The 21,831-nt window shown below is 39.6% G+C and overlaps 1 protein-coding gene across 4 annotated transcripts in view; it reads right to left on the reverse strand.

Annotated features, from left to right (window-relative positions):
- Window positions 1-11,717, reverse strand: part of LOC119498714 (ATP-sensitive inward rectifier potassium channel 10-like) — a 40,552-nt gene extending 28,835 nt beyond the window's left edge. Inside the window, exons 1-5 of one of the 4 annotated variants that reach the window (XM_037787754.1) lie at window positions 11,433-11,717; window positions 3,892-4,237; window positions 1,738-1,949; window positions 1,364-1,495; window positions 1,054-1,231 (exon numbers count right to left, since the gene is read on the reverse strand). In XM_037787754.1, the coding sequence (XP_037643682.1) occupies window positions 1,054-1,231; window positions 1,364-1,495; window positions 1,738-1,949; window positions 3,892-4,237 (868 nt within the window). In that variant the 5' untranslated portion in view covers window positions 11,433-11,717. Of the gene's footprint in view, window positions 1-1,053; window positions 1,232-1,363; window positions 1,496-1,737; window positions 1,950-3,891; window positions 4,238-9,316; window positions 9,526-11,432 lie in introns of those variants that run through there. The other 3 variants (XM_037787757.1, XM_037787756.1, XM_037787755.1) reach the window with 3 other exon arrangements.
- Between the last annotated feature and the right edge of the window lie 10,114 nt (window positions 11,718-21,831).

The raw sequence follows: 21,831 nt of genomic DNA on the forward strand, positions 1-21,831 counted from the left end.
ATTTCATTACTAAGAATCTAAAATTTCTATGCCGAAATGTTGCCGTAGCTAGCAGAAAGCAGGTTTATATTAGTTACCCTTCATCCTTGTTGCCGTTTGATGGCCACCCAGAAATACAGGAGGGCTGTGTATCTCATTTTGAATGACCAAAATGCATGCCTGCCACCCCCCCTTTTCCATCCCCTAGTAGCAGAGAGAGTGCAGGGGCAGAGGGGTTGTTTAGTTGAATATGATTGTCCAGTCTGCCTCACTCATTGATCCTTTATGAGGTTTGTGCAAGTTAGAATCTGTGGCCCAGACCAGTGTTCTGAAATATCAGTAGCCTAACTGTGCTGTATATAGACTGCTGCAGGGATGACGTATACTTTTGTAGGCCAACCAGGAAGTTAGCATCGCCCTGGTTACCTCAGTGAAAAGCCAATGGGAGTTTGCCACTATATTTTGAATTACTGCAGAAAATAAGCTCTGAAGCAAACAAATATTCATGATACTCACACATTTTGTTCCGCAAGATAATCTTCACAAATGAACACCACTTTTATGATTTTTGAAGCGTAATATGCAATCACAAAAGTAAAAAGCTAACGTTAGGCTATAAACAAACTACACCACGGTCGCATGACTTCACGTCACCACCACTAAGGTAAAGGCAGAGTAATGTTCGACGTAATGACGTTTTGTAGTCTCATTTAGCCACTTGTTAGCAACCGCCCTTTTAAAGACACATAAAAGCTTCAAAATTCACAACGTATTTTATGTCGTAGAACAAAATGTTAAAATCTCTTCAGCTTGTGTTAACCACAGACCTTATTTAAGGCATCTAACCAAAAACCCATTAAAAAAACCCATTGACTTCCAGACGAGGGAACCGGAAGTGTTTCCGGGTTTTAGGAATCATTCCTGCACCACTCTATTGATAAATCCATGGCACTATGTCTGTGGTGCTGAAGTAGCAGACGGATAATTGCCTAAACCCGTCCCCCCTGTTAAAAATTACCACCACCCACCAAATCTCCTCTCTCCATCATCTCACCATCCCACCATCAAACTTACCCTTGGCAGCCCAGGCTCGCAGCGGGCTGTTGTCATCGATGATATGGTAGAAGGTGAGGGGCAGGATGAGGAAGGGGCTGTCACTGGACATGTCCACTTGGAACGGCACATTCCTCTGGTCCAGACGAACAGTCTCGCCTTCCTTGGTCAGAGAGGTCTGGAGCAGTTTTCCACTCACCTAGGGGAAAGGGGGAACAAGGTGCACAAGTTGGTTCACAGTTTGACAAATTGCACATAACGTCTACACAGAACTGGGAGAATTTGCAGAAATGTTTGAAATATCTGATAATGTATACTTTCACACACTTACCTGACACCCAATCAGGAGACTCTTGCGCATGTTGGCCACCCTGATCATCAAGCAGGGTCGTCCTTCGTGGGTCGACACCACAGCATGCTGGCTAAACTTCACTGTCTCACCACGCTTCTTTGGCCGAGCAACCTGAGCAGAGAAAGCTCAATCAGGTCTGGTTTCAGTCTGATAATCCTTGATAAGACTCATATAAGAGTCTCACACTCAACATAGGGACAGATGAATGCACACTGCAAGGAATTGCATGCAGTTGTGCTTCAAAAGTAGGAGAGCACACATCATGTATCTATGTGGATCTACTGTATGTATGAAGAGATTATCTCTTTTCACTGTATCTCTCTTTGCAGCTGGATGTTTTATGAATTGGATACCTTGGCCAGGAAGGTACCAGTGATGAAGATCTCCATCAGCATGGTGATGACGAGCTGGACGATGAGGAGGATGATGGCAGCTGGACATTCCTCTGTGATGCAGCGGAAACCATAACCAATGGTTGTCTGGGTCTCCAGGGAGAAGAGGAAAGCCCCCGTCAAGGTCTGCATCTGCATCACACAGGGTGTGTGGTTTGACGGAGGGTCGAACTCTGGAGGGACATGGTTGAAAAGGCAAAAAAAAAGTTAATTTAAGATGTCTTATGTTACCATAACAGATGAAGTTTGTGTGCTATTGTCTTTTTTATTTTACTTCTGTACACTTTATTGTGGGATGATGGTCGTTGTAATATCTCAAAAACAAAATATTTCCAGGGCAGAATATAATAAGTGTCTACCTTGAAAATATACTATTGATATGCAACATTACACAGTTGAGAGAACGTTGAGTGATATTAAAGGAAGTGGTTATCAGGGTTAGTTTTAGCTGAAGATGTTGTGCAGGAAATACAATAAACGCCAACATCTTCATGTCTATACAGCACTGCTAGAAATAACGCTCACCACCAATGAAAGTGTATACATGGGTGTAGAGATGTTTGCTTTAAGACAGCCATTTCACTGTTTCCAGTCAACCCTGTAAGACTTGTACGACACTCTACACCATCACACCACGCTATAAGTTGTCAAATTCTCATTTACTGTATAGTCAACGGTGTTAACACTTTTTTTTTTTGGTGTGAACTATGCTGGAGGTGTTTATTTGACTTTCTTATGCCATATTGTCTAAATTCACATGAACAGAGGTTTGGAAAGAAGTCATCAGGCAAAAGATTTTGACACATAAAACCTGAGAATTTGGCTTTAAAACATAAGCATTTCTAACAATCAATATTCATGCCTAAATAGGCATCCTCTCCTCCAATCATAGTTTTAAAAAAAGGTCTTTGGTTGTTATTGATTAAGAGTTTACCACTCAAAAACTCTGCTTTATCAGGACTGTGTGGGCCTGGTTTGATCAGATTAGACTGACAGTGATCAACCTACCTACCAACTGTCATCAGAGTCTGATTCAAATGTTGCTAAATCCTGATTGGTGAATGGAAGTACGTGACATCATCTTTTTGTAATTGCGCCCCTGTCTGACTCAGTTAAAGGGTCTATTCAGCCACATTTTTACTGAAACTGATGCAAATGTTTAGTTTTTATTGCTGAGGTTTTCAGATATCATTGAGGTTTCTGTTTTGACCCCAGTACGGTGAGGGTGAAAATAATTTAGTTTATGCTGCTCAAAGTATTAAAAACTCAAACATTTGAAAAACTCAAAGGGCAATTGCAAAAACACTGTGATGGTGATTCCAACTCATTCTCACTCCCAACTTGTCAAATACCGCCGCTTGGTCAGTGCCCCCCGGCATCTGAGACCGACGCACGGGGGTACCCCTCTTGCGTTACTTTTGGACGAACCAGTCATGGCGTGTAAATATATGCTCGTTACATGCATAGTGTCCTTTCAAAATAAAATTCCGTTTCATAGGAAATTAGGTTTAGGCAACACAACCACTTAGGTAGGGTTAGGAAACGTCGTGGTTGACTTTAACTTCATGGACTAGCAACTTACGTGACTGACAATACTGACGAGTCACGTGACTAACGACTGACTGTTACTTTAAGTGTCACACGGGACACAAACACCGGTCTCCTGGTTGAGAATCTTGTGTTTGTTTGACCCATCCACCTCACCTCCCACCCACCCTGAATGGACTCTCATGCTATTATTACTACGTCACCTGCTCCGACCGTCAAATAACGGCGTTTGTGGGTAATCATTGAAGTTAGTTGAAAGCCCGGTTCGTCACATACTGTTGCTAAAGGGTGCCTCCGTGCGTCGGTTTCCGATGCCGAGGGGCACCGACCAAACGGCGGTATTTGACGAGTTGGGAGTGAGAATGGGTTGGTGATCAGGGATAATGCTTGCTGTAGGTTTTCATTGGAATTCCTTTCTACTGAAGACATAGTTCCTATGAAAATGGTTCACAGCGAGGTCTGTGGATCATCTAGAGCGACCCCAACATGTTATTCTGGAGATACACATTAAACTACCTGTTAACCTACAGTATGACCTGTAAACCGACGACCCCCCCCCACTCTCACCAAGTAAGTCTCCATGCACCAGTGCCATCAGATACCACAGCACCCCGAACAGGAACCAGGTCCCCGCAAACGTGGCTGTGAACAGGAATAACTTGTAGCGCCACTGCATGTCCAGAAATGTTGTCCAGAGGTCACGCATGTATAGAGCACTCCGCCCGCTGACGTGCTCAATGCGCACGTTGCTACGGCCATCTTTGGACAGGACACGCCTCCTCTTCCTCAGAGTCCCGCCCCCGCCAGATACGCCACCTCCCAGTAAAGGCTTTAAAACGTCTGTCTGTGTCTGGGAGTGGCACACCTTCTGAGGGGAGGAGCTGCGAGAGGAAGGGGGTGTGGCGGATGTCATCTGGTGAATAACAAAGAAAGAGAGTTAAAAAGAGTTAATTGTTTCTCTGATTAACTTGTTAACTGGTCAGTGCTGTTAATAGGGTCATTTGAGATTAGTTTGGGGTGGACTGGGAGGTCTTAGTTTACTGAAAGAGGTTGGGAGGATTGATTAACATCTCTTTAATATCTTACAGTATTCACAACATAAGCAGCTCAAAATCTGATAAAAATTGACTTCCTGTTGCATGTGGGGAAATATAGAAACTGCCCATGATGACAGTTACTTTTGGTAACTTCCCCTGCAGCCACCTGCTCTCATTCTCACGGGGAATTCATCTCAAGTGAGCCTGATAATACTTGAAACCAAACCTGCAACTAGCAGACAAGTTAACATGAAACTGTTACTTTGAATTATAAAGCAGGAGACCACAGTTTTTATCAGCAAAACAAGTCAAAACAAAACTGAAAGGCTCAGCACACTCATGCAAGTGTTTTTAAAATTTGGTGGAACTGTACTGGGAGTTTTCTAAGGTCACCACATTTCCAAGCATCAATTATACTGTATACTTAAATGCAGAGGAGTGGACTCCAATCTCATCAATTGGACCCGAGCCACACATACGATTGCTTCAGACTCGATTTGGAAGAATCAAAAGAGACATGCTAAAAGATATTTTTTCTGAGAATGGGGAGTAGATTTTGCAAAGTATTTCCTGTGTATTCAACCCTAGTATATAACAGTTCGTATGATATCTTACGAAAAGTTATTGTAATTTTTTGTGCGTTCTCCTACGAATGTCCAGCAACACAAGCGATCAGAGCGCCTGTACAAGCCCCTAAAATGCAGTACCAGTTTAGGCAACAAAATGACTTTGTCAGGGTTAGGAAAAGTCTGTGGTTATTTCGACAACGCTAACAGCCGTTAGAGGAAGAAGATGCATTACCTTGTTGGTTTCAACACCTTAAGCTGTTTCCTTGCTGTGCAACACAAATGTGAAGCAACTGCCGCTTGTATGAATCACTGTTTCTTTAGAATATGCAGCTAATGACAAGGCTTGTTTTTTTCTTTTTCGGGTATGTTATAGACTAGTACTCACGTAATTTGATTAAGTACGTTGGAGGCAAGAGAGATTTATAAAAATAAAAAGAGAGGCTGTAGAGCCTTATAATACATTTTCCTGCTAGTTTCTCAGAGCCACGTTGTACACTGTGAATCACCCGTTTGCAAACCAAACCACACAAGATGAGAGAGCAGTCATAGTGAAACACTGAGGTGAGACAAGAAAAGAAATGGTGTGAGTCTGACCTGAATGATATGCGTGGCTTATTGTCTGTTCAAATATATCATTGAAGAAGTTTAAAAGAATTGAAAAGGTTTTTAGCCATTAGTAGACAGCTGGTCAGGCCACCATGTTGCTCCAGTCAAATATCTTGACAACTATTAGATGGATTGCCATGAAATTTTGTACAGACATTTATGGTCCCTAGAGGCTGAATCCTAATGACTTCAGTGATCCCCTCATTTTTCCTATAGCGCCATCTTCAGGTTGAAAATTAAATTTGACTAATATTTATACTTTGTTAAATACAACATTCCCATCAGCCTCAGCTGTACTTTGTGTTTAGTGCTAATTAGCAAATGTTAGCTTGCTAACAGGTTGAACTAAGATGGTGAACTTGGTCAACATTACAACCTGCTAAACATCAGGATGTTGCCATTGTCACTGTGAGCCTGTTAGCATGACAACCACTAGCGTCTTTGCATTTCTTTGACTTTAATTGTTAAATGGGACCTATTGTGCTTTTGTTTTTTTTCCCTTTCCCTTTGTTATATAGATTTTTGTTCATGTAAAAGGTCTGCAAAGTTCTAAAGTCCACGCCAAAGGGAGTTACTTTCCCCCACAGAAACACTGCTCCTGAACTGCCTGAAACGCCTCGCTTGAAGTCCCGCCTTTTCTTCTGTAACGCGATGATGTCACCAAGTAACACACTTTGCCTAGCAGCTAGTTTTGCACACCCTCAAACAAAGCTAGTTAGAGCAGAGCTGGAGCTGGAGCGGAGTCCGAAGAGTTTGGTTCAGTTGACCAATCACAACAGAGTGGGACCGCTGACCAATCAGAGCAGACTGGGCTTTTCAGACAGAGCGTGAAAAGATGTACTGCAGCACAGCCAGTATGACAAAAATAAAGCATTTTTTGAATATTAAAGCATGTATAAACCCCAAATACAAGTATGCACATGAAAATAAGCATAATAGGGCCTTAAATTAATTAATTAAACAATAACTTTGCACCCAAACTTGTATTCAACTTACAATTAGTTTTTTTTACAATTAGTTTTTTTTACAATTACAGCCACTCACATCTGCGTGTCTGCAGATTATTGTTAGGTGTCGATTACAACACAAAAAAGTACTTGATGAGAACTTTGAGAAGTGTGAACAACCGCAAAAAACAGTTCCTGTTCAGCTGATATCTTTGCGATCTTTAATAACATATTTGGACAGACAGGGGAAGTGCTATTACAAGCAGAAATCATTTGATAATATGGACATTTTTGAAGCTTATTTGTGATATCTACAGGGCTGACTCTGAGCTCCAAACCCCATGTATTATTGTGTTAATGTTGGGAAAATTAACCGCAAATATTCCCACAGTAAAATGTGTGTTTTAAAAGCTTTACACCCAGGGATGTTTGCATGAATGTGTGCCCTTGTCAGGACATTCAGATGCAGCCCAGCCCTGTCACACACAGACAGACAGTTACTGTATCCCCACACATCTGACACACTCACTTACGTCCAACAAATCATGTCGGCCAGTAGGGAGAGGATAACCCACATGAGAGGACGATAAGGAAGAGGAAAGAGAAAAGAAGAGAATTAGGACGAAGTTGTACTGCATTGACCCAACAAACCCTCCTCACAGAGTCTCATTTGTCAGCTAGAGGAGAGGAGACACTTGAATGAATCAATTAAGGTAAAACATCTTTGTCCAAAAGTTTATCTAGATAAAGTTTTTTTTCAAGGCTTTACTATTGATTCTAACCAGAGAGGCCTTTAATGGACAAAGAGTGAACTTCTGACAGGTAACTGGAGACGGCGGTAAGAGTTTGGTAGGAAAAGGGCCAAAGATTGGCTTCCTGGATGCCCGGATCAGGACTTTGTTTCAGCCGGACACAGGGGTCCTTTTGCAATCTTTCTCTCAGGTGTTTTTTGCTGCTTTATACTCTGGATCCTCCGAAGTCTCTCTGTTTCTCTCACACACTTTAATGCAGAACATACAATTCCAACAGATAAACAAGTTGTTAACGGTGCACTATACGGCCAAAAATATATGGATGCCCTGACATTACACTTATATGTGATTGCTGAATATCTTATTCCAGCCTCCCCTCTACTGGTTTCAGGCTTTGCTCCTATTCAGCCACATAATCATGATGATGGGTGATAAGAAATGGTACTCAGATTCTTTACTCAATGTGCAAGTACCACTAGAATAATGTAAAAAAAAAAAAACTTCCATTACAAGCAAAAGTTCTGCATTCAAAATCTTACCTAAGTAAAAGTACAAAATTATAATCAGCAAAATGTACAGTACTTAAAGGACCAGTGTGTAACAGTTGGGAGGATTTATTGGCAGAAATGGAATATAATATTAATAAGTACGTTTTCTTTAGTGTATACTCACCTGATAATAAGAATCGTTGTGTTTTCGTTACCTAAGAATGAGCCATTTATATCTACATAGGGAGCGGGTCCTCTTCACGGAGCCGGCCACCATGTTTCTACAGTAGCCCAGAACGGACAAACCAAACTCTGTTAACTTTTCCTGCTTGGGCCGGATTTGATTACGTTTCTCGCTACCGTCGCCGCCGCTCTCTCTCTTGCTTCACCACTCACTTCCCACATCCACACACTCTACGCACTGGCTCTGCTCCAACTGGCTCTAGAGAGGGCCATTTGCATTTTCGGGTCGGCCACCGTAGCTCTCCAACACGCTTAGCACACGGGAGAAGCTTCAGTTTCTTGCAATCTCCTCGCCTCACCGCTAGACACCGCAGATCCCACATACTGGACCTTTAAAGTATCAACATACTTCTGCAGAAAAAATGTCCCCCGTTATTGATTTATATGTCGGATATGTCAACAAAACAAGGAGAAGCTCTGATTACGACACACACATTCTCTGCTCAGGTAGACATTTCTCCTCTATATCTTTACATAGACAATAGTTATTTGCTGCTATATATATTTTATTGAGCACCTTTAAGTAGCAGTATAGTCCAGTGAGATAGTGAATGGATTGGGAAAAAAGAAAAAACAAAGTACAGCTGCACAAATTTATGTAATTTTTTGGGACTTTTCTCTAATCTTTGTTTTATTTGTGAAATATTGGATCATTTCTTTTGGCTTAAGAAAATATTTAAATGAGAACACCTCAGAAGTTTGAGAAGGGGAAATCTGTCTTTGGTGAGACGCCTCTAATAACTCATAAGCATCTGAAATGTGACAAGGGGTCCCAACAAGACGCTGCTTTTTTGTCACAAGTAAACATACTTTAAATAAAAAAATTAAAAAAAAAACTTAAACTTAAACTTAAACTTAAATACTTTCCACCATTAAGGCACACACATTTCAGTTCATCCCAAAGGTGTCGGATGGGGTTGAGATCAATGATCTTTGCAGACCACTCAAAGCAAACTTTTCTTTATGGACCTCGTTTATGCATAAAGGTAAAAACATTATTCAGACGTTCCTTATTTGGTTAAAAAGAACTCAACGCAAACTATGAAAAACAGCCCTTGACCAAAGACACCAGTGTCCATATACTTGTGGCCATACAGTGTAAATCAAAGTAGCTTTTCTATGAAATGCTGAGCATGGATTACATAACCAATCAGCTTTAATTACATCACACTTTTGTGTTTACACGAGGGTGAGCCCCTCAGAAGCTTCACTCTTTCAACTCGGCATCACGTCGCTTTCTCACCCAATCTTCTCCTGACACTCCAACACACTCACATGTCCCAGCGATCACATAACTAAAAGAGCAAATGGGAGTAAACGATAGTGAAGAGGGAAATATTTTTGACCAACCTCTCCAGTAGGATGTATTCCATCTCCATGGCAACGCGACAACTTTTACTGTACTGCCCTGCCTCAGTGAACCGAGTCCAAAAACTGAATCAAAACTTTTTCTTTTGCCAAACAAAGGGGCGCTGAATGTTTTCCTGATCTCCCTCTCTCTACTTTCCTCTTTCTCTCTCCTTCCTTCTCTCTCTCTCTTCTGTGTACACAGGAATGCTTTGTTAGGAGCTGAGATAAAAGAAACAAAAGCTACCATTGACAAAAACGACTCTGTGCCCATCCATGTGTGTGTATGTGTGTGTGTGTGTGTGATTATGTGAGAGTGGGATTGCAATCGCATGTGTATTTCTGCGTATATGTGTGTGACTGTAGGCGTACATGTGTGATTTTGTACTCATGTATGTGTGTTTGTGTGCAATTATTTGAAAAAGCAATTATATGTGTGTGTGAGATGAGTGAAAGGAAAAACGAGAGAACGGAAGAGAGGGAGAGAGAGAGAAAGAGATCTGTGACAAAAGGCCCTCGTTAGTATTCTGGAGTGAGGAGTAATCCCCCTTCATCTCTCCCTCTCTCTCTCCCTCCCTCACACACACACACACTTTTTCTTTCTCTCCCCCCTCAGTTTGTTTCACTTCCATCTCTTTCTTCCCTTCTTTTACTTCAAATAATTTCATTTTATTAACAGAATCACACGAGGCGCCAAAATTAGATGGGACTTGTTAGAAAGGAAAAACTAACTTCCCAATCTCTGTCACTTAATGTGTAAACATTTGTTTAACAGAAAATTACCTCCATCTCCTTGTTTCCCTCTGGGGATGTAGTGAAGGTAAACTTGACTTGCCAACAAAATTTCGAAGAAATTCATAAAAGTTAAGAGAGTACAGGGTTCATAAGGAAGCATAATTAACTCCTTGATTGATTTATTGATTTAATCTGAAGACACTAACTCTGCACACAATCGTTGGGGATAAAAACAGAATTAAGCCCAATGAGTTATTTCCATTGTGCTCCTCCAGCATCTCAGAAATAAATTTTTTTGTTTATTTTTGGTCATAGTTTCCCACTTTTTAACTTACTATATTGCAGCAAACCACACAATGAGAGCGCTAAACTGAGCACTATATAAATGTCAGTGCTAACTAACCATTGACCTCATTTGACTCGTGTTGTGAACTGATTTCAACTCAAATTTCCATTTTTAATCAATAACTTTTAAAGCTTCATTCTTTTCTTAGCTGCATTTGGAGAACAAATATTATATGTGTATTTCACAACTACGGGATTAAAAAATAACAGACGTTATTTGTGAAATCTGATGATCTGATTGGATGTGAACAACTGACAAGATATTTTAGTTTTCATCTCTGATGTGCATCCTGTGATACTTTGCACCAGTACTTTTGTACTTATCAAATAACATCTGAGGAATATTAAGAGGACAGCTTCAAACTCGCCACAGTTCCTAATGCGGCTGTAAATAAACAGGTAAACTATGAGCTTTGAGTTTTGAACTGTGAACAAGTCAGTGGTCATCATGAGGAAAACAACCAGTATCTGTTTTTATCATTACCTAAATTTCATGTAGTTTGCATCATTTTGATGCTACTTACTGTCATGTAATTAGCTTTCTACAGATTTTGATCAGCCTAGAAAAATTAACTTTATCCCTCCACATTTAAGAGTTGGTCCGTTCTGAGTAACGTGGCCTCTGTGACCTTATAAGGAATTTCATATTAATTCAAAACTTAAACATTTGGCCTAATTAGAAATTAGAAATTCCTATTTTTAAGATAATTTTATAAAATATTTTGCCATTGTTTCCTATTTTTTACCAGTGAAATATTGCAATTATCAGTGGAAATAATGAAAAATAAATACATATTAGTTAATAAAAAAATAACATGAATTAACAAACCAGTGAATGTAGTAAATCTGTACTACAATGTGCACATTTCCTACCTGGAAGAGTCATTATCCAGGTAGGAACAAAGAAATTCACCCTAACTGTATAAGAAAGATTCTTTTCTTTTTATTTAAGAAACAAATATATTTTGTTGCCATGCAAAATTCTTTATTTATTTCTTAAATATGTTCATTGTTCTCTCGGTGAAATTCATTTGCTTACCTTTACAGCTGGGATTGCAATCTAATTAACCCGTGCAGAGAGGAGTTAGGAGCCCGGAGCCTCAGCGTTTCGTCCACATGTCTGCTTTGTTGTCATACGCACGCTCACACGACACAACTGGGACTGTAATTCTGCAGGAAGAGTAACTTCAGCAGCCTGCGTCCCACGACACTGAGGAGTATTTATTGAGACAGTCATTGGCTCGTTGGGCTCCTGTTTCTGACCCAAAGCCCGGTCTCACTGCTCGCAAATTCTTCCCAAAGAGACAAAACTTGGCTTTATAAGAGGCATCTCTCTCTCTCTTTTACTCTTTGCTCTGTCTCTCTCTCCCTGAATTCCTGGTTGTGTCCTCCTCACGTCTGTGTAATTGCTGTAATAATTGATCGCCACTCCCCCCCAGTCTCAATTCGGGATCAGAATAACACAAGGGACCACAAATGTATTATACTGTGCTCTGGAAAAGTGGGCTGAAAGAATTCAAAATACAACTTATTTTTCAATCTTGTTTTGTTGTATTCGTTGTTGCGTCACTCTCTCACCTCCCAACTAAATGCACAATGTCCAAAGATGTGCACAGAAACACAAGCACATACACACAGATAGATGCACATGTTTGGGGCCTCACATGCACATTCTCCACAAATGCACTCTGGCACACGTGCACACGCCAAAAACAAACGGCCCCAATAGACCACCCCCTGCAGCACACACACACACACACACACACACACACACACACACACACACACACACACACAGAGAAACACACAGAAACACACAGAAACACTCTTTTAGGGGCACCACAGAGCCCCCTATTCATAACTTCTATGCCCAGCGTTTGCTGTGTCCAAGAGCGTCTGTACGGAGCGTCCTGTTAAGCTCAAACACATAAAGAGGTACGTCCGTGAGGTGAATACGGACCCTAATTCTGCCTCAGGAGAGGGTGACAAAGCATTATTTAATTGAAAGAGGGAGCGGTGGAGGGAGCTGATGAGGACCGTTGGTCAAATAAGCTGAAGAGTCTGATGCAAAGTTCAGGAAATGTGTTTTTTTAATATTTTGTGGTATTTTTGTGTTGTTAAATAGCCATATACCTATGGAAGCGATTATGTAACAGAACAGTATCCTTGGAGCTGGATTAGTGAGCGGGCCTACTGGGTACAGGCCCAGGGGCCCCCCTGGCCTTCATCTACAAAATGTCACTCAAAGAGACACATACCAACCAGGAAAAGACTCAAAATTACTACAAAGAGACCAAAACAACTACAAAGAGATGGAAAACAGCTGCAAAGAGACAGAGACACAAAGAGACTCACCATGATATGAATAGAAAAAGAGACACAAAGTGACCACAAAGAGACTCAAAATGTCTACAAAAAGACTCATAGCAACTGAGACTCAAAATGACCACAAAGACACTACAAATGACCACAAAGAGACACAAAATGACCACAAAGACACTACAAATGACCACAAAGACACTACAAATGACCACAAAGACACTACAAATGACCACAAAGACACTACAAATGACCACAAAAAGACTTAAAATTACGACAAAGAGACACAAGATGACAGCAGTGACTCAAAATGACTACAAAGAGACTCAAAAGACTACAAAGACACTAAAATGACCACAAAGATACTTAAAATGACTACAAAGAGACTCATAGCAACTTTAAAGAAACTCAAAATGACCAAAAAGAAACTAAAAATTACCACAAATAGACTAAAAATTACTACAAAGATAGACATAGCAAACACAAAGAGAGTCAAAATCACAGAGAGATGCGTAATGACTACAAAGAGACACAAAACAACACCAAAAAGAGGCTTATCAACTATAAAGTCTGTGTGTAGGAGAGGTGGAGGGGCCTTTTGCATGTCTGTGTCCAGGGGCCCACTGTCTCATATTCTGCCCATGAGAGTGGTTGTGTGTCATTGCATGTCAACATGGGGAACTTTAACTCTCGTCTCAGGGCCCTGATACATCAAGCCTACTTTAAGAAATAGCTGAGAACAAGGCTAACACTTTGCATCAACGTATGCCGTCTGTTAAAGTGGCATACTATAAAAGACTGCGGCTGATTGCAGTTCGAGGAAATACTCGCCGTGGTGGGAAGTACACAGTAGTCTCATACCCGGAAAAGAAAAGCGGAAGTGGAGGAGTCAGCATCACGGCAAGACAACCAAAACCACAGCTCTCTATATATACACCACTTTGAATACGGTGACTATGAGAGCTCAACACACTGCAACATGAAGACATCTTGACATCATTGACAACGAAAACACAATTAAATACAGAAACACGCTGGACTTTTTAGTGACTCCTGGAGACAGTCTCTGTGGTCGTCTGTGCTATTCAGTGTTTCTGGGTTGTATTTTCTTACTTTGCAGCATTCTAAATGCTAATGCAGATGGAGATTTTTGATACAAAAAAAAAGCTGAAATAGCAACTGAAAAGGCAGAGGAAAAAAAAGATAAAACAACTGATCCACAAGGTTCAGCAGCCAATCACAGCGCTCCCTCTCTCTCTGCCTGTGCCATATAGATTCAGCATACTCAAATGGTGTGTTAACAGCCACCATTAAAGGGGTAGTCAGCCTTGTTTTTGTATGAAGTTGGAGGACTTGTGAGAAACCAGTCCGTTGTCATTCCCAGGGCGTCAAATACCATGATGCTTTGTCACAGCCGTCGGCGTTCGATACTGACACACAAGGCACCCATTAGCACCGGTTTGAGACGTATTACACTATAATGTAAACCAACAGTAAATGCTCAGAGAAAGTGCTGTGGTGACGTAGTTTAAAGAGCAAAAGAGACACACAAGGTGGGCAGGAGGGGAGGTGGATGGGTCCATCAACACAAGGCTTTCATCCAGGAGACCGCTGTTCATGTCCCGAGCATTAAGTTCCACCTCCATGTTACAATCAGCTGGTCGCTCCTGTCCCAAGTTCACAACGTCAAATCAAATTTTCACTGTACAAACATAGTAGTTTTAAGCCCAACCATGTTGTGTTTTCCTAAACCTAACTAAGTGGTTTTGTTGCCTAAACCTAAGCAAGTGTTTTTGTTTAATTCACAATGTTAAGCGACCAAAAAGTGACGCCGAGGGGTCTGACAAAGCATCAGTATGTGACGAGTTGGGATGAGAACGTGTTGGAGCAACAGATTGAAAAAAAAGAACAGTCAAATCAAAGCAGCAGAGGTTGAAATATCCTGACTTTTAATCCTTAGAGTCAAGCACCAAAAACTGTAGAGCCTACACTTCCCATAATGCAACTTGATAGCATCTTTCATTAGAGCCACCCTGCCTGGTTAACGCCCCCATCCACACCCTCTTTAAGAACTAAGAGACACAAAATGACCACAAAAAGACTCAAAATGACCATAAAGAGGCTCAAAATCACTTAAAAGAGACTCAAAATGACCACAAAGAGACTCAAAATTACCATAAATAGGCTCAAAATAACTAAAAAGAGACTCAAAATTACCATAAATAGGCTCAAAATGACTAAAAAGAGACAGAAAATGACCACAAAGAGACTCAAAATGACCACAAAGAGACTCAAAATCACAGAGAGATGTGTAACAACTACAAAGAAACACAAAACAAAACAAAGAGGCTAAACAACTATAAAGAACTGAGTAGTGGCAACGGTGCCAACAGACCACAGTGCTACAGGTAATGGTTGCCGACAGATGCTCATCCATGGCATATTTACGGCCCAACAATACTCGACATCAGTTCAGTGTGTCAGGGCCCTCGTGGTTGAAAAAGCATCCACTCACCACACAAGTTCAGCTTATACAACACATATTTAGCCCATATGTATAAGGGTGCACACTGCACAAGGTCGACACAAAGAAATCTTCTTGCTTTCGAGTCTGAATTTGCACACCTAGCATGACTGTGCATTTGCGGTCATGGCAACTAAACTGCGCAATGAAGTACCGCTCGTAATCCGTACCACTACTTCTGTATTTCCTTTTAACCGTCAGCTAAAAACACACTTTTTAATCTGGCTTTAGATTGACTTGTATGATTTATATTATTATATTATTATATTTATTATTCAATATCCTTTATCTGATTTTACTTTTTCCTCTAAAGTTGTATTACTGTTTCAAATATCCTTTGTTAAAGCACTGGAACAGCCTGTCTGATCTGAGAGGTGCTGGAAGTGTTGACATTTTTAAAGATAAACTTAAAACCTATACTATTCAGCAAGGCCTTTGATTAAGAATGGTTATTATTTACTTCACTTATTTTATTGTATTTAATTGTAAAATTGTATTCTATTCTATTAATCTGGTTTTTACTTCACACTTTTATTACTATTACTGTTATTATAGCTTTTAATTATATTTAATAACATCTTTATCATAGTATTGTCTCACATGTCTGTAGCTGATTACAGATTGAATTGGTTTCAAATTATCAAATTGTTTTGTCTTTTCTGTTGTTTTCACGGTCCACGCTTGTTCTGTCTTATTTTTGGCTCATCAGTCATCTGTGAAGCACTTTGAACTGTACGAACCTGTATGAAAGATGCCATACCAATAAAGTTATTATCATTATATGTATTCATGTGGACTATGCACCAGCTGCTGTTGATACGCCCCTGCACCAGGTTCTTGTATATTAGAGTTATACAGGTGATTTTATGGGGAAGCTGGATCAAGCAGGCCGTTTAGAGATGAGAACAATGTGTTCATTTTACTGTAGACCATTTGCTGTAATTTCCCATTACAACATTTAGTGTAGAAACTATCTATGTTGCATGATGCAACTTGTGGTTTTTAGGTTGTAGCGGTTTCAGTTTTAAAGCTAGAGTGAAGATACTGGTATCATATGAAACTAAAAAACCTAAGGAATCCATTGGCATAATAGCAAGTTGCAAAACAAGCTAAATAACACTCCAAACTGGCATGGCCATTTTCAAAGGGGTCCCTTGACCTCTGACCTCCAGATATGTGAATGAAAATGGGTTCTCTGGGTACCCACGAGTCTCCCCTTTACAGACATGCCCACTTTATGATGATCACATGCAGTTTGGGGCAAGTCATAGTCAAGTCAGCACACTGACACACTGACAGCTGTTGTTGCCTGTTGAGCTACAGTTTGCCATGTTATGATTTGAGCATATTTCTTTATGCTAAAAGCAGTACCTGTGAGGGTTTCTGGACAATATTTGTCATGGCTGTGTGTTGTTAATTGATTTACAGTAATATATATATACATACATTTGCATAAAGCAAGCATATTTGCCCACTCCATGATAAGAGTATTAAATACCTGACAAATCTCCCTTTAAGGTACATTTTGAACAGTTAAAAAATGTGCAATTGAAGTGGCAGTAGGCAGTATATTTTTGGCATCATTGGGCAAAAATGCCATAATAATCTTTCAGCATATTGTAATTCAAGTGTTCTGAGAGAAAACTAGACTTATTGTCCTCCTAATGGCTCTGTTTTCAGGCTTTAGAAAATCTAGCCCGTGACGGGAGACTTTGACTAATCATAGGTCATTTTATTGAGAGAGCGTTCCTATTGGCTGTGCTCCGGTCATGTCGTGTCACAAACGTTCTCATAGAACAGCTAAACAGTGCACTACAAGATAATTCTGAAAACATTTGAGGCGAGAAATAGGCATTACAGTAACATAATATTGATTCATATTTGATCAGCGTTGCCTAGTTTGACCGAGTTTTCGCAAGTGATTGACAGCAGCTGGACAGCGGACCTCAGAGCAGCTCTGACTGCTTGTTTTCCTCCGGTCTGTGAAATCTTGCAGATGTCGTTAGGAGCAACGGAGGACACCGGAGGACACAGAGGCACATGCTTTTTTTCAGGTTACCTGTTTCATGTACTACGGTCACAATATAGCGATCGTTTTATAAAAATAACTTTTTTTAATCATATTTGCTCCAATTGCCTACTTCATCTTTAAATTGCGATTAATCTCGATTAAGTATTTTAATAGATTGACAGCCGTAGAAATGGGCCATTCTGCGTGTTGAGTACTTTTACTTTGGGGATTTCTACACTGTGGTATTACTACTTGTACTTAAATAAAAGATCCGAGTACTTCAATGTAATATTAGTCAATTGAAATAGTTTTTTATTTATCTATTTTTATTTTTCTATTTCAAGTGAGGGATGACATTTTGATATAAATCTGTACACAGCAGTGTAGAAACACAGATTTGGCCACATATTACTAAAAGCTTTCAGTATACTGTGATCATTTTCTTACTTGGTCTACAGTGAGTCAACACAGGGAGCTTGACATGAGACATGAGCATGATGTTGTTGTGGTCATCAAATAATGGAGAAGTTGATCAATCTTCCAACACCTCAACATGTCCCACTGAGTGTGTACGTGTCTGACTCAGAGTTACTGTAAAAGATATTTCTTAGCACGTCAACTCTTGACAGGAACATGTGACCTGCATGGAGGGAGCTCGGGCCTGAGAAAGAAGCTGTCAACCACTTCCTCCTACAAGATGTTTCGCAGAATAGGGAGGGGAAGAGGACGGTGTGTGGGTGTGTGTGTGTGTGTGTGTGTGTGTGTGTGTGTGTGTGTGTGTGTGTGTGTGTGTGTGTGTGCGTGCGTGCGTGCGTGCGTGCGTGCGTGCGTGCGTGTGTGTGTGGTTGTGTGTCAGGGTCAGTAAGTGCTTTTGGCTCATGTCACTGGTGGTGTTGGTGGACTTACCTCCGTTTTATTCATCCATAGAAACTCTCTCCAGCCTCTAGCTCTTTATCCCGTCTCTTGCATATTTATTTGCTGTTTTGCTCGCTGGTTCACTTCCTTCCTGTAGCGGCCTCAGTATCCCATTTGAGGTGAAAACACTGACATGGGGTCAGAGAGAGTTCAGAGACCTGCTGCGATTTTTCCATCAATCACAGACTCAAGAAGTATTTTTTTTTTCAAGAATGCATCTTTGTTTCATTCATTCATTCATTCGTCACTGTGTTTTACCATCCAGTGTGTAATTAACTCATGAGCCATCCATCAGCCTCTCATTCACCACATTGAACATTCAGTAGATAATACATAATCATTTGTAAAACAATAAAATATTACTTTTTTACTTTTATCAAAAACAGGCTAATTCTGTTGAAGCCATCACCACCATCACATATTCAGTGGATTAGAGATTGTATGAAGGTTCTCCATCTAGAAAAGATATATTTTTTAATAAATTATTATTATTATTATTATTATTATTATTATTATTATTATTATATATGTTATTTTTTCATTGTCCAATGTCTCAACTTAACTTTCTTTATCTTGTTTACTTCTATTAAGACCACTAAGATTATTATTATTTGTAATACTCTCTGAAAGGTATTATTAATATTATTTTTTACTTTATGTATGTATGTATGTATGTATTTATGTATGTACGCATGTACGTATGTATGTACGTATGTATGTATGTATGTATGTATGTATGTATGTATGTATATATGTATGCATGTATGTATGTATGTGTGTGTCGTTGTTAATATGATTATCATCATTACAACCATTATTATTATCATATACTGTATATGTGTGTTTTTGTGCACAACCTTGTGTTGTATTGAAAATCTATAAATAAAGTTGATTTTGTTGTTATAAATTTAATAGCAGCGGTGTAATGCCAAAATCTGTTGCCATTTCAAAACTTAATAAAAGTCAATAAATATGTAATAACCCTTTAAGTGACTATTGCACTTTTATTTTTGCTTACAGTGAATAACAACTGAGGTTTATTATTGGCACGAGTTCTTCAGAAACTCTAACAAACAGTAGCTGCTAAATGCATTACATGTTAATAAAAAATGTGAATATACAAATATACAAACATGAGAGTGCATGCAGATGCTGCTTAAGGATCTGATATCTAAAGGAAATGTGGCTGCAACCAGTTGCAAGGTTGAATTCAGCCAGCAGGTGGCAACAGATAACTAATTTTATTTATAACTTTTTTAATTTGCAGGAGGACTTCCTCAGTGTGTATTAGTGTGTCTGTCTGGTTGTGCGTGTATATATGTGTGTGTGTGTGTGTGTGTTTACTAAAACTTCCCAGACATTCTCAGGAGGGCTGTTCTTCTTTCTCCTGTGAACACGGCTTCAGTCTGCTCACCTGAAAAGAGACACACAATTATAGGGTCAGATTTGTTGTGAGAACAATAAATAACTACGTCAAATAAATGACTGCTCAAAGCAAGATTTGCAAATGTGTATGAAGATTTGTTCATTTAAAAAAGGGATTTAATGTGTATTTTCTTATCCAAAAACAAATGCAAGCTCACATGAGTACATTTCCAACCAATTTGGGGTTTCTCCCCAGAATTTGTACTATAATATTATATAACATAACATAACATTTGCATTTGAAATTAGCTATTTTGTCTGCATATGACGTCTAAACATAGGTGTCTTTGTCTTGTTTTTGCAGTTCTGTACAGATCTAGACACAACTCAAGTGCATATGTAATAAAATAATCTAATCTAAGATGCATTTCCCATTATTTATTTCACTTTCTGTCTTAGATACATGAGTGTTAAATACATGACAACTGGAGGTGCTCAGCATATAAACAAATGAATCTTTAAGATCAAATCCTTGACCTGAACTATAATCAGTGTCAGTGACTGAATCAGCAGCTCTTTGCATTGGAGCACCCCTCACTGGTGTCAGAAAACACCACAGCTCACCTCTGATATAGGTTACTTCATGGTTAAAAGGTTACTGGAAGACAATGAAAGTCACAGAAACAATGCAATGATTCTGTTGCAGACGTAGTATTGCTGAGTTATTAACCTAATAAACAGGGTTTATAAGGGCTTAGTTTTATACTGAACTGAACAAAGCAGTTCAAACCAGCAACAGATTCAACTGAAAACACTCAGAAGCAGCAGCAGCTTGGTGATTTGAATGGTGATCACTTAGTTTAAAGAACAATAACAAACAGTGACTTCAAATGTTTGTGTTGAACTGAATTAAATGACCAGAATCAGCAAAGTATGTTGTATTTTCCACTTAATGCTGCATGCAACATGTCACATCTTTAGGGATGTCCTCATGTTTAACAAAACATGCTGCATAGGTGTGGTCGATACTATCCAAATCCCTGCAGCACATTCAGAGCTATTTTCATCTGGGACCCTGTTAGAGAACATTGCAGTTTAGAGAGGCTCGGGGTGGGGTGCCACGTGTGATTTCGAGCTCAAACACAGCAGAGCCCCGGGCGACTGTCATTTGTCTTTGTTCACAGTATTAAAGATTAATCTCTGGAAGACAGACTGGTTTTATTCTCAAACTGTATTTTGAAGCAGAGGAAACTGAAGAAAAAAAACAAAAAACAGATAAACCTCTCTCTCAAGTTCTCACTTTAATATTATATATAATGCTCATATTAACACATGCATTTATTATGGGAACATGCTAACATTTACAATGTTATAGGAACATACTAATGTTTAGCGTGTTATCTGAAAACGCTGAGGCTGAAGCTGAGGCTGACGTGGACATTTTAACCTGCTGGTGACGCTTGGTGGAACGTCAGGGGATCACCAAAGTCAGTGTGATTCATCCTCTGGGAACCATGAATTCCGGCAGCAAATTTCATTACAATCCATTGAATGGTTGTCGAGATATTTAAATCTGGAACGACAGGACGTCGACCAACCAAAAGTGCCATCTCTAGAGCCATGATTCTTAAAACAGATTGAAAAGCTTGATGCATAGGCCTGTAGTCAGAGGATCAGGTGGTGCAACACAAAAAGATGACCCAGTTTGTTTCCTGACAATAAGGTTAAATTACCGATACAACCATTGTATCTGCATGCACATAAACAAGTGATGAAAATGGCTTATAGGTCAGGTTGCAGCTTAGAAACTGCAGGACACAATGTAAACCTGCTGTTTGATTTTTTATTATAAAACTGGAACTGCAATAATGACAAAATTATATTGTATATTACTACCAGAGGTGTGGACTCCAGTCACAAATTTGATGACTTTAGACTCAACTTGACAAAAAGTACTTGCAACTCCACTTGGACTTTAACACCGATGACTCATGACTTCACTTGAATTTGAGCCTTTTGACTGGAAATACCTGATACCCTCCCTCAGGCCCAAAGATTATGTTATTTAAAAAATACGCTAGGAATCAATTCATTTCCCTTCATTTCCCGAATCAAGTTATTCCCAGCAAGTCGATTTACCGTAACACTTAATTCCCCAGATCTTTTTTTATGATTCAGTTCAGGCACTCTTGTTTTAACAGACTTGGTTTAACAAATAAATACCAGTTTAAAAAGCATTCATGATTTTTGTAAATTTAATATAAACAAGGAAAAAAAGTTAATTTTTTCTATTTGGGGGCCATT

This window comes from Sebastes umbrosus, chromosome 12 (genome assembly GCF_015220745.1).
Source record: "Sebastes umbrosus isolate fSebUmb1 chromosome 12, fSebUmb1.pri, whole genome shotgun sequence".
Classification (NCBI taxonomy): Eukaryota; Metazoa; Chordata; class Actinopteri; order Perciformes; family Sebastidae; genus Sebastes; species Sebastes umbrosus.